Genomic DNA, 13,507 nt, shown 5'->3' on the forward strand with positions numbered 1-13,507 from the left:
TTTATATGTAGTTTTGAGAAACAGAGATCCTTTGTGTACTTTGCCCCACTCTCCCCTAATGGTAGCATTTGTAACATTATGTAACTAGGATATTGAGATTTCCTGTATTTCTGTGTTTACATGGTTTTGCATGTTTCAATTCTTCTCTTGACCTAACTTTTTTAATGTTTATTTTTGAGAGTGCGCTTGAGCAGAAGGGCAGAGGGAGAGGGAGATGAGAATCCCAAGCAGATTCAATGCTGTCAGTACAGAGCCTGATGTGGGGATTGAACCCACAACTGTGAGATCACAACCTGAGCTGAATTCAAGAGTTGGACACTTAACCAACTGAACCACCAGGTGCCCTTTGAACTAAATTTCTTAAAGTGAGAGTTTTTGAGACAGAGTTTGGCCTCTTTGCCCAGATTCTGATGAAAGGGATTTTTCCAGATCTTTGTCAACACTACCCTTGGGGATATGTTTTGGATATCCCTCTGTAACTCAAGATTACTTTTCTTCTGGTACATTTCTAAATGGTTTTGCTTTTGACATTTAAATAAATATTGTCTGTTTGAACTTAACTTTGGTATAAGATGTGAGGAAGGAATTGGATTTATCTAACATTTCTCTTTTTTCTAAATGGTTAGCCAGTTGCCCTTATTGAGATCATCAAATAGTTGTCCCGATTATCAAAATAGTTGTAAAGGAATTAAAAAAAAAAGACATGCATATTTGAAACTACTTACTGATGTAGGGCCAAGGCCTTCTGAGTATGAAGGAGATGGAAGAACTTTGTACCCATGTATAAAATCCCAGGAAAAAACCTGATTGGCTTTGGTTAGGTCATGATGCCTATCTCTTAGACCTGTTACCACACGGCCAGGGGCTGTTAGGTCGGTACATCAGCACATGATCAGAATAGTTCTCAAAAGGAAGTGAAGAGGGATATATTTTAGAGTAAAGTAAAGGGTATATTGCAAGCCCCACCCCCCCCCCCCCAAAGGGGCAATCAATCAACGGGTTGCAATGTTTAGAACATTTTATTAAAGTACAAAATTGTTGAAATTAAGTGAAATAGAAAAACATAGTAAATATTTACAAAAACATTGATAACACCACTCAAGTCACACAACATGTAAAAATGCAGAAAGGCCTTAAAAAGTTTGTAAGTTGAAAATTATAGAGATTTCCCAAAGTGGTTATAACTGCTCACTGCTGAGTATGGCACTCATAGAAGATCTTTGAATGCTGTCCTCCACTTTTCTGCAATCCAGTGCTCCCTAGACATTTGTTCTTTGGGAGATTTGGACTTGGAGACAGCCCAAGGGGACAAGTCAAGAGCTGAGATAGTCACATAACTTATGGTCTAATTTTCTTCATCCTATTGACTGTGTTGAGGTTATGCAGACATAGCCAAGGTGTTTTCTTCAGCCTCTGCTAATATTCAAAAGGATATAAAGAATATGAGTAATTGCTTGAGCCGAAATTCAGCACATAAAAGGCTGAGTGGGGAGTATTTGTATTAGAACTATAAAGTTCTATCTGATGGAAAATCACCTAAATTTTAAGGTAAAACAGAATTAATCATGCTCTATCTCATATTTACGGAAAGTAGGAAACTGAAAGGAGGCAGAATAGACACTTTTATAACAATTTTAGCTTAATGAATGGTCAGTAAACTGTATTATGCTGAAGTGACCACACAACTATCTCTAGAGTCCAGAAGAATTTAAAATCAGATTCTAAAGACAAAAGAAAAGACAGTCAAAACATAGACAAAGCAGAGAAGAAAACAATGCCCATGAGGTGGTCACTATTTAGACAGTATTATAAAAAGGGAAGGGATACTTGGGCTTTACACACTTCACTTTGATGATTCGGCATTAAAACTACCTTCCCCAAATGAAATACAGAAGGGAGGAAATTAAGGGATTCAGGTAACTCTAAAATCAGTCTTGGGCTCAATAAGACCATTACTTAAAATAATCACATTTTAGAACAGATCATCTTCATCTGATTCTTCGAGGTACTTTATAGGTTTCTTTGCCCGTCCAGATTTGGCCCGAGGAGCCACAGCTGAGTCTAAGTCCAGATGGAAATCCTCACTCTCCCCCTTGGATTTCTACAAGAGGAAGTCCATGTAATTTGCACAATGTTAGTCTGACAGCATTTCACTGGAAAAACTATATCAACAGACTATAATTCAAGAAGTTTCCCACCTTCTAATAAGTAGTAAGAAATAGATCTAAGGCTAGTCTCTCATTGACTAAGTGGCATATTTTTAAATGTAACTGTGATACAGTAAGTAAAAGCTAAATGGATTAGGAGATTTAAATTTATTTTCTTAAAAAATGTGTCAGATTAAGAGCAAATCTTAATTATGCATTTTATTTTTCAACGTTTTTTTTTTTTTTATTTTTGGGACAGAGAGAGACAGAGCATGAACGGGGGAGGGGCAGAGAGAGAGGGAGACACAGAATTGGAAACAGGCTCCAGGCTCCGGGCCATCAGCCCAGAGCCTGACGCGGGGCTCGAACTCACGGACCGCGAGATCGTGACCTGGCTGAAATCGGACGCTTAACCGACTGCGCCACCCAGGCGCCCCAATTAATTATGCATTTTAAAACAGCTATAGCAAACAGACGAACTAGGATAAATACTCACCTTGCTTGTGACTGTCTTAGAAATCATTTTCTCAAAATTAGAGTCAGAATCATCAGAAGTGGATGGCTTCCTTTTGCGGCGATTTTTGGTTTTGGGAGGATCAGGCTTTTGAGAGACATCAGAATTCAAGCCTGGCTCCTTTTTGGTTCCTTTTGGTGCAGCCCTTTTTTTGGCACCTGTAGTGGAGGTGGAAGACTGACCTGCAAGTCAACATAGGCATTCATCATGTCCACGCTAGATGGATTATTCTACTGTGGACTTTCTTTAGCAAGCTGTTGAATGCTTACATTTAACATAGGAAAAAATCTAATAGAGCTGAAAGTACATTAGAGAATCAAAACTATTCTTAAGTATTTTTAAGTAGGCTCCTATTTTACTAGGCGGGGCTTGAACTCATGCCCCTGAGATCAAGACCTGAGCTGAGATCAAGAGTGGAACACTTAACCAACTGAGCCATCCAGGAGCCTCAGCATCTAATTTTTTTATAGGTATGTTTTACATTAAACCTTTGCAACTGTTTATAAACCTTATCCCTGTCATAGATAATGAGATAGATAACACCTGGCATTTTGAGATATATGCTGATTTTAGACCTTCTGACCACCAGTTTTGATCACAAAGATCTAAATATTTGCTTTCACTTGGGAAAGGTTTAATTTCAATATTAATAGTAATTTTTGGGAATAAAAAATTGAATTCATTTGTGGTAGCCAGCTTCTTAATCCTAACATTAACCCTTTTGAAAGACTGAGGCTCACTTTTTGCTGCTGTCTTCTTCACCGCTACCTTCTTTTTAGAAACAGGGTTTATGATTTCAGTTTCAGCTGAGAAATCAGCGGCCGGAGAATCTAGAGAAGGTGGTACACTGTCCTTGGCACCACCAGCATCAAGGTCCATTACTTCAAATGGAAAGGAAAATAGCACATATAAGCAACACACAAAAATCCATTTCCTTCTCTGAGTTCCCATTTAAATACCAAGTCTGTGACTTTTCTAGAATATTTAAAACATACTCTTACAACTTTGTTCTAATTTCTGGATTCTTCATCAGCAGATATTTTTTGTACCTCTAGCACCCAGCAAGCATGTGATGACTTTCAGTATATTAAGTATAGAACCTGTTTCTGTGCAAAACTAACCCTAATGAACAACATCAACGCAATGCTAACAAGAACCCACATTTATCTTCCAAGGCAGGACTCGGATAACGTAGTCCAGATTAGAACCCACTAGACCCAAGTGCCCCAGTGAAGCAGACATCTCACTATTTTTAATTAAATACATACCTGATGTGGCACTCTTCTGTGGCTTCAGTTCTTTGTTAGTAGGTCTAGAATAAAGAAGAAACCATCAACATCCTGACAACCAATTCTACATGTGTCAAAGAATGTATCATTGACTATTGACAACAATCACGATGATAAGATTCATGTTAGAGAAGATACTTACACTGGTGGGGAAGTTTTGGTCTTAACTGGGCTAACATCTGATGGGACAAAATCCTCATCTTGAGTTTTTTCATCAAAATCTGAGAAATCATCATCTGAATCCAAATCCACTGTAAATTTGGTTTTTGCTATAAAAAACATACATCAAAGAATAAAAGAGGGGAACAGAAATATGTAATTCACAGATTGCTATAACAATTCATGAAGATTTAAGCTTTAGTTTAATATCCTAAAAGATGCTGTAGTTTTTTAAAAACTTAGTAATTACTGCTCTAGTATATAATAATTTCTGGGATTTGTGCCCTGAAATACACTGGCCCAGATCTTGCAACATATCTAGCATGTTGTTCGCTTGTGCTTACTTGCTGCTCTCCGTGGCTCTATCTCTCGTGGGGGAACATCAAAGTCACTTTCATTACTGCTCATATCTGATTCTGAATCAGACCAGGGGTTTCTCTTCTTTCCTTTTTTGACTGGTTTAAATGGCAACGTAGTTTGCTTCTTTGTCTTGGTACCTAGAAGGGAGATAGGAATTAACCACTTTCATATATTCTTAGCCACACTTTTCTCCATCTACCATCTATTCATCTTTCAAGTATTTATTGAGCTCTGTGCTAGTATTGAGAATACAACGGTGAATGGAAACGGATATAGTCCCTCTTCCTATCGAGCTTATATAGCTTGGTCATCTAATCCCATAAATAAATATAATGTGTCTATGTAGGGTATGAGGCATGTGTGTATGTATTTAAATAAGAAGACTGTTCCAAGAAATGCTTCAGCTGAGACCTCAAGTTTAGAATGAACTAGTTGAAGGCAAGTGGGTAATGAAATATTACAGTGCAGAAAATAGCATGTACAAAGGACCTGTGGGGAAAACAGTACATTTAGGAAAATGAAAGAAATCCATTATGGCTAGAAAACAGAAGTTGCAGGGAGAGAGGCTGGTCTTGTTAAGCCTTTACATTTTTAAATTTTTATTTATTACTTAAGTAAGCTGTACATCCAATGTGGGGCTTGAACCCATGACCTCAAGATCAAGAGTTGCATGCTCTACGGATTAAGCCATTCAGGAACCCCAAGGATTTTGTTTTAAACAGGGAACCAATATAACCAGATTTGAGTTTTAAAAAGTTCTCTCAGGTTGCAGGGTAGTGATTGGAAAGGGGCAAGAATAGATGCAAGATCAACAGAAGGTTATTGTTGAAGTCAAGGCAAGGGAGACAATTCAAACAGAAAATGGCTAGGATGAAACCTTGAGGGTGTTTAACTGCCGAGTAAGGAGGTTTAAAGTCACCAGTCCTGGCCCAAAGAGGAGAAGGGCAGCACCCTCACTGATCTTATACCATCCTTCATATTCTTGTCAGTATACCTATCTACGTCAGATTTCCTAGTTGAATCTAATCTTATCCAGCATCCTCCAACAATCTGGTTTTCTATCTCTCTGTCATCTAGTTTAAGTTTTTTTGTTCTGTTTTTTTACTATTTCCCAATATGAGCGTGCCCCTCGGCCCCCGTTGAGGAGGTCTTTTCATTGTCCCATGCATATTATATGCCCATTTTTCTTTTCCTAATCTAGAATACCTAAATCTTATCCACTCTTCAGGACTGTAACCCAAGTTTTACCTCTCTCACAAAGCCTCTACAATGTACATGCACCCACACTGATCTCGCCTTTCTCTCAGTTCCTACAATGGCTAGTATATATTGCTTTAACTTTCTTGATAAACCTCTTGAAGGTAAACACCATGCTCTCCCACTTCTTGTGCCCTCACATTATTTGAGAGTAATGGGAACATGAATGCTCAAAACATTCAACTGATTCATTGGTTTTATATGCTAACCGACTGCTAGCTAGGTTTAAAGTTAATATAATTTTGCACAATTTGGCATGCTTTTATTACTTCTTTAGTTTGATACTAAGATGTTTTCATCTGTTTTATTCATCTTTTCATTCCCCACAGAACTGAGCACACATTATCTATTAAAAGTAGATATTTGGGGCGCCTGGGTGGCTTAGTTGGTTGAGTGTCTGAATCTTGATTTTGGCTCAGGTCATGCTCAGGTTGTGGGATTGAGCCCCATATCGGGCTCCACACTGAGCATGGAGCCTGCTTGAGATTCTCTCTCTCTCTGCCTCTCTCCCCCTCTCGCACATGCTATCTCAAAGTAAAAAAAAAGTAGACAGTCAAGGTTAGATTTACAGATCAATCAATGGAATTGAGTTGAGAATCCATAAATAAACCTTAATATTTATGACTGATTTTTGACAAGGGTGAAGATAATTTAATAGGGAAAAAAGGTTTTTCAATATGGTGCTGGGACAACTGGATATCCACATGCAAAAGAATGAAGTTGGACTCCTTCCTAATGCCACATACAAAAATTAATTCACAATTCATCAGAGACCTAAAAGTAAGAGCTAAAACTAAAACTCTTAGAAGAAAACATAGGGGTGAATCTTCATGACCGTGGACTTGGCAAAAGATTAGATATGATACCAAAAACACAAGCAACAAAAGGAAAAAAAGAAGATAACTTAGATTTCATCACAATTAAAAACTTGTGCTTCCTATCAGCAATAGGCAAAGTATGGAAAGAGCCCAAATGTCCATCGATGGATGAATGGATAAAGAAGATGTGGTACACACACACACACACCGAGTCTTACTTGGCAATCAAAAAGAATGAAATCTTGCCATTTGCAACTATGAGGATGGAACGAGAAGGTATTATGCTAAGTGAAATTAGTTGGAAAAAGACAAATATCATATGAGGACTTTAAGATACAAAACAGATGAACATAAGGGAAGGGAAGCAAAACTAATATAAAAACAGGGAGGAGGACAAAACATAAGAGACTGTTAAATATGGAGAACAAACAGAGGGTTACTGGAGGGGTTGTGGAAGGGGGGATGGGCTAAATGGGTAAGAGGCATTAAGGAATCTACTCCTGAAATCATTGTTGCACTCTATGCCAACTAACTTGTATGTAAATTAAAAAAATAAATTAAATTTAAAAAAATAGAATAACTGTTCTTAGAGGTTGAAAAGTTAAAAAAAAAACCAAAACGTGTACTTCAAAGGACATCATCAAGAAAATAAAAAAAATAATCTATAGGAGAAAATATTTGAGAATTATGTATCTGATAAAGGACTGGCATCTAGAATACATAAAGAAATCTTACAATAAACTCAACAACAACAAAAGACAACTCAATTAAAAAAATGGGCGGGCTGCCTGGGTGGCTCAGTCAGTTAAGTGTTGGACTTTAGCTCAGGTCATGATATGGCAGTTCGTGAGTTTGAGCCCCACATAGGGCTCTGTGCTAACAGCACAGAGCCTTGAGCCTGCTTCAGATTCTGTGTCTCTCTCTCACTCTGCCCCCCACCCCACCCCCACACTCTGTCGCACTCTCTCTCTCTCAAAAATAAATAAACATTAAAAAAAATTTTTTGGGGGTGGGTGCCTGGGTGGTTCAGTCAGTTAAGCAACTGAATTCGGGCTCAGGTCCTGTTCTTGCAGTTCGTGAGTTCGAGCCCCGTGTTGGGCTCTGTGCTGACAGCTCAAAGCCTGGAGCCTGCTTCAGATTCTGTGTCTCCCTTTCTCTCTCTGCCCCTCCCCTGCTCGCGCTCTGTCTCTCTCAAAAATAAATAAACATTAAAAAAAAATTTTTTTTAATAAAAATAAAGGGGCGCTTAGGTGGTTCAGTCGGTTGGGCATCCAACTTCGGCTCAGGTCATGATCTTGCGGGGAGTTTGAGCCCCTAGGTGGGCTCTGTGCTGACAGCTCAGAGCCTGGAGCCTATTTCAGATTCTGGGTCTCCCTCTCTCTCTCAATAAACATTAAGAAAAAAGATTTTTAAAAAATGGGCCAAGGGTCTGAATAGGTATTTTTCCAAAGAAATATAAAAGGCCAACAAGCAACATGAAAAGATACTCAACTCAATCATTAGCTAATAGGGAAATGCAAACCAAAACCACAGTGAGATAACCACTTCATATCCACTAGCATGGCTAGAATGAAAAAGAGTGACAATGAATTAACAGTGTTGGTGAAGATGTGGAGAAACTGGAACCCTTCTACATTGCTGGAAGGAATGTAAAATGGTGCAGCTGCTCTGAAAAACAGTGCAGAGGGTTCTTCAAAATGTTAAACATAAAAAATCCTATCACCCCACACAATTCCACTCCTACGTATCTATCCAAAAGAAATCAAAACATTAAGTCCACGGGGGCACCTGGGTGGCTCAGTCAGTTAAGCACCTGACTCCTGATCTCAGCTCAGTTCTTGATGTCAGAGTCGTGAGTACAAGCCCCTGGGTTGGGCTCCACACCCAGCGTGGAGCCTACTTAAAAACAAACAAACCCGGGGCGCCTGGGTGGCGCAGTCGGTTAAGCGTCTGACTTCAGCCAGGTCACGATCTCGCGGTCCGTGAGTTCGAGCCCCGTGTCAGGCTCTGGGCTGATGGCTCGGAGCCTGGAGCCTGTTTCCGATTCTGTGTCTCCCTCTCTCTCTGCCCCTCCCCCGATAAAAAAAAGAAATAAAAATAAAAAAAAAAAATAAAAAAAAAACAAACAAACAAACCCATGAAGTCCACATAAATACTTATATGTGAATGTTCATAGCAGTGTTCACAATACCCAAAAAGTGGAAACAAGCCAGATACCTATCAACCAATGAACAAATAAAATGTATATCCATACTGTGAAATACTATTTGGCAATAAAAAAGAATGAAGTATTGATACATGTTACTACATGGACCACCCTTGTAAGTATGCTAAGTGAAAAAAGCCAGGCACAATAGACCACGTATATATGATTCCATTCATATGAAATGTCCAGAGTAAGTAAATCTAGAGACACAAAGTAGATTAATGATTGCATAGGGGGAGGGGAAATTGGGAGGAAACAGAGAGAGTGACCATTAATGGGTAAAGTGTTTCTTTTTGGGACAAAAAAGTGTTTTAAAACTGTTGAGTATACTGAAATGATTGAAGGTATACTTTAAATGGATGAATTTGATATGTGAATTTTTTTTTCTTAATTTTTTTAAATCTTTATTTATTTTTGAGAGAGAGAGAGAGTGTGAGCGGGGGAGGAACAGAGAGAGAGGGCGACACAGAATCTGAAGCAGGCTCCAGGCTCCAAGCTGTCAGCACAGAGCCCGACGTGGGGCTCGAACCCACAAACTGTGAGATCATGACCTGAGCTGAAGTCGGTCACTTAACCGACTGAGCCACCAGGCGCCCCTGGTATGTGAATATCTTAATGAAGAAGTTAAAAAAAGTAGATACTCAGTGAGGGCATAATCAAATGGCTAGTAAAATTCTTTTTTAAAAAATATTTATTTTTGAGAGAGAGAGAGAGAGAGTGAGCGCGCACAAGCTGGGAAGGGGCAGAGAGAGGGGTGGGGGGGGGCGGGGGGAAGACACAGAATCTGAAGCAGGCTCCAGGGTCTGCGCTGTCAGCACAGAGCCCAATGAGGGGCTCGAACCCACAAACTGTGACATGACCTGAGCCTAAGCCGGACACTTAACCAACTGAGCCACCCAGGCGTCCCTGTGTAGTAAAATTCTTAAATTTAATTTACTGGGTGCTACTTATAACCCAGACATGGTTATATGGTATTCAACTATAGGGGTAATACAAACATGACTAAGATGTGCTCACTGTTCTCAAGAAGCTTTATATAATATACATCAAGGCCTTTTAACTGGCTAGAAAGTGAAATCTAATAAACTGAGTGTGTTTTCTTTAGATTCCCAACTAAGGAATTCAAGTTGCCAAATTAACGAATTATTTCAAAATGATCTCTTCTAAAATAAATCAAATCCAAGGACAGTGTTAGGGAGGTTCAAGTAAACTTCAGACATAGTCCTCCATCATGTTAGTACTGAACATGTATGCAGAATATACTAGGTAACAGACAAAATTTAATCTCAACTCTATAATTTTACTTAAAATGTTTTAATACCTGGCTCTCTTTTCTGTTTCTTCTCCAACCTTTGTTTCAGACCTTCTAGTTCCATACCATCCTCTTGAGGGCTCCCTTCAGTGTTTTCACTCTAATAAGAGAGAGCAAGACAAAGATGGTCAAGTTCTGTCAACTTATTATTTGGAATAATGTAACGTCAAATATACAAATATATATCTGGTCAAAGAGTGATTTTTTTCTTTAAGTTTTGGTTAAGAGCTATGAATAAAGGTATGGGCATGACTTTTTCAAGATACTTAAACACCAAAAAAAAAAAAAAAAAATTAGGTTCACAGGAAAGACAAGTTTTGATTAAATATAGGATAACTTACAAACTATGGGCTTAGAAATTTTATAATATCATTTATTCAATTTTAAGTTGAAATAGGTTTCAAGTATTTTAGTGTATAACTTTTCAAGAGTATTACCTTAATTTTCTTTTTAATTTTCTTTTCTGCCTCTGCTTTCATCTCTATGGTCACTCGGGGGATGACTCTTTTCCCACATGGAGAAGGCAAAACTTCAGCCATCTGTATTTTTTTCCCCTTTGCTTTCCCCCCTTTCCCAGGGAGTCCTATTTGTTCTTCTTGTTTTTCCTTTGTTTCAACAGCCTACAAAGGGGTAAAAGAAAGCAAGTTTATAAGCCAACAAAGACAATACAAAATCTAGGCTAGTTATAGGAATAGAATAAAAGGCAACAGTCAAACTGATTTCAATCTGTACATCTTAATATAAAAATTTTTAAAAATTTTATGTATGTATGCAATCTCTAAATCCAGTGTGGGGCTTGAACTCAGGACTTCAAGATCAAGAGTCACATGTTCTTCTGACTGAGCCAGCCAGGCACCCCACATCTTAAGGTAAATTTGTGATAAACTATACAACTAAGTATATCACCAATAATAGTGAATATATAACTAAGGCCCACTTTGACAAGTGTGGAGACAGAAGATTGGGTTCTACTCTTGATTCCACCATTTAAACTGCTGACGATAAAAAGGGGAAACTGGGTTAGGGATAAAATACATAGGTACATATATACATATTTGTAAACTTAAATAAGAAGTGAGAAAGGGTGGAACTCTACTTGTACATCCATACCTAAGTGTAATAATATAAAACTGCATGGTAAGCATTATAACTTAGTTTATGAAATGCTTTTCTTATCTTAAAATAATATTGGAAAACAAAGCAAATTAGTGAGATTTAGGTAACAAAGTATCTTCTGAAACTGATTAGCTAATCCTGAAGGTAAGTATCTTTGTCCTTTTAGATTGACTTGGGGGACTGGGTTGGTCTTCTTACACATTTAAATTCTTTATCTTCTCAGTTTCAATAAGTCAGAAATCAGCTCTTGCCCTTTGCTCTCTTTGTCCAAAACCTTCTAGGTAGTATGCTTCCCAGTATCATTTACTTTATCCTAACAATCCGTTCTTTTATGTGTTATCTTGGAATGTTTCCTTATGCCTCTTATATCCTTTCTATTTGCCAATTGTGAAATTTCTTGACAAAGAGGTATACTGCTGGAATGTACTATTTCATTAATAATAACTCTTGGGGCACCTGGGTGGCTCAATCTGTTAAGCGTCTGACTCTTGATTCGGTCTGGTCAAGATCTTGCAGTTTGTGAGTTTGAGCCCCACATCGGGCTCTGTGCTGACAGTGCAAAGCCTGCTTGGGATTCTCTCTCTCCCCGCCTCTCTCTGCCCCTCTCCCATGCTCGCTCTCGCTCTCTCAAAAACAAATAAATAACCTTAAAAATAATTAAAAAAATAAAACAAAAACTCTAACGCAGACATTATAAACGACACACCTCCAGCTCTTCAATAAAAGCAGCTAGGTCTTCTTTCCACAAATCTGATGGACTCTTTCTCTTTAATGTTTCTAGCTCTTGTTCCTTCATAAGATAGTCAGAAAATTAAGAGTTAATTTATGGGCATAAATAAATAGCACATAATTTTCATGAAGCAGTTTTTACTTTCACTACTAAAACAACTAAGCGACATGTACCCTCTACCAATAACTCACTTTTTCATTTCTCAGCTTGCACAGTTCATCCTTCTTTTCCTTGGTGAGATACCAAAGAGGCATATCAAGAAGGTAGTTGAAGGTTGGTCCAGAATCTTTTACAGAGTCACCCTTTTCGGCTTCATTTTCATTGTCACTCTCTTCATTTTCTTCTTCATCTGGTACCTAAAGGAGGAATTAAAATGTAGCTTTAACAGGACATGTGAAACAGAGACAGATTATACACAGTCTTTGATAACATAGAAAAATGCTAACCAAGAGATTACCTTTTGCTGGGCTTCTTTCCAAGCCTTCACAGGATCAGAATCATAACCCCTCTGAATCAGAACTTTAATTAATTCCTTCTTTGGCTTATTTTCTATTAAAATAAAAGTAAACATAGATAATGGGTTTGAGCATGAGTTGTACCATATTAATTCAAAAGATTAAAACTAAAAATTAAATGGTCTTTGTCTTACATAAATTTGTATATCCTGGTATAGAGAGAAGTCTTCTCCCCAAACCACTGTGGATGTAAATTACCACAAGGCAGGCAGTCAAATCATGTATGAGACTGTTAACCTAATCATAACTCTTTTTTTTTTTTTAATTTTTTTAACGTTTTATTTATTTTTGAGACAGAGAGAAACAGAGCATGAACGGGGGAGGGGCAGAGAGAGAGGGAGACACAGAATCGGAAGCAGGCTCCAGGCTCTGAGCCATCAGCCCAGAGCCCGACGCGGGGCTCGAACTCACGGACCGTGAGATTGTGACCTGAGCTGAAGTCAGACGCTCAACCGACTGAGCCACCCAGGCGCCCCATCATAACTCTTAAAAGAATAGAAGACAATCATACCTTTATTTCTGATAAGTCTCTACGTCAATTATACTCCCTTATTAACGTTTCAACATTTCGTTGGGCAAGTTTTTAGTGCCACCAACCCAACCATTGGTTTCTCCATGCTGCATCCATTTCCTTTTTCTCTTCCAAGGACTATTGCAGCCAATTTATTACTCTTTGAGGGATATTGAATTACTAGCTACTGATATTTCAGAATGAATTTCTGAGTGCCATATTTTATTAATTTGATACAGATTACATGTTTAGGCCCTCTACATTTTTATACTCAAGAAGACTGGATAGTCACATTATTTCATCTAAATACAACCTTTACTTTTAGTTTTCTTTGAGTCATGTCCAATATTACTCATTTTAGCCTCGCCTTAAGCAACAGTCTTATGAAATTAGGGAGCTGACAGTTAATGTTATTAGTTTTAAAGATATTCATGAAATTGAACATTTAACTATGAAGTTAAACATTTTTGTGTACCACCAGAAAATTATTCTGTGATCACAAGGAACTCATGTTGCCATGTTTTGGGACTTGCTCCTATAACCCATAAGTTAGTTACCTAGCTTTCCTACTTA

At 38.1% G+C, this 13,507-nt stretch overlaps 1 protein-coding gene across 1 annotated transcript in view; it reads right to left on the reverse strand.

Annotated features, from left to right (window-relative positions):
• Positions 1-1,000: 1,000 nt before the first annotated feature.
• The window catches only part of TOP2A (DNA topoisomerase II alpha), a 28,529-nt gene continuing 16,022 nt past the window's right edge, over positions 1,001-13,507 (reverse strand). Inside the window, exons 25-35 of the mRNA XM_049636009.1 lie at positions 12,366-12,457; positions 12,100-12,264; positions 11,885-11,968; positions 10,500-10,682; positions 10,072-10,162; positions 4,454-4,606; positions 4,093-4,219; positions 3,930-3,973; positions 3,402-3,542; positions 2,644-2,843; positions 1,001-2,101 (exon numbers count right to left, since the gene is read on the reverse strand). Of these exons, the coding sequence (XP_049491966.1) occupies positions 1,973-2,101; positions 2,644-2,843; positions 3,402-3,542; positions 3,930-3,973; positions 4,093-4,219; positions 4,454-4,606; positions 10,072-10,162; positions 10,500-10,682; positions 11,885-11,968; positions 12,100-12,264; positions 12,366-12,457 (1,409 nt within the window). The 3' untranslated portion in view covers positions 1,001-1,972. The remainder of the gene's footprint in view (positions 2,102-2,643; positions 2,844-3,401; positions 3,543-3,929; positions 3,974-4,092; positions 4,220-4,453; positions 4,607-10,071; positions 10,163-10,499; positions 10,683-11,884; positions 11,969-12,099; positions 12,265-12,365; positions 12,458-13,507) is intronic.

Source organism: Panthera uncia, chromosome E1, assembly GCF_023721935.1.
Source record: "Panthera uncia isolate 11264 chromosome E1, Puncia_PCG_1.0, whole genome shotgun sequence".
Lineage (NCBI taxonomy): Eukaryota > Metazoa > Chordata > Mammalia > Carnivora > Felidae > Panthera > Panthera uncia.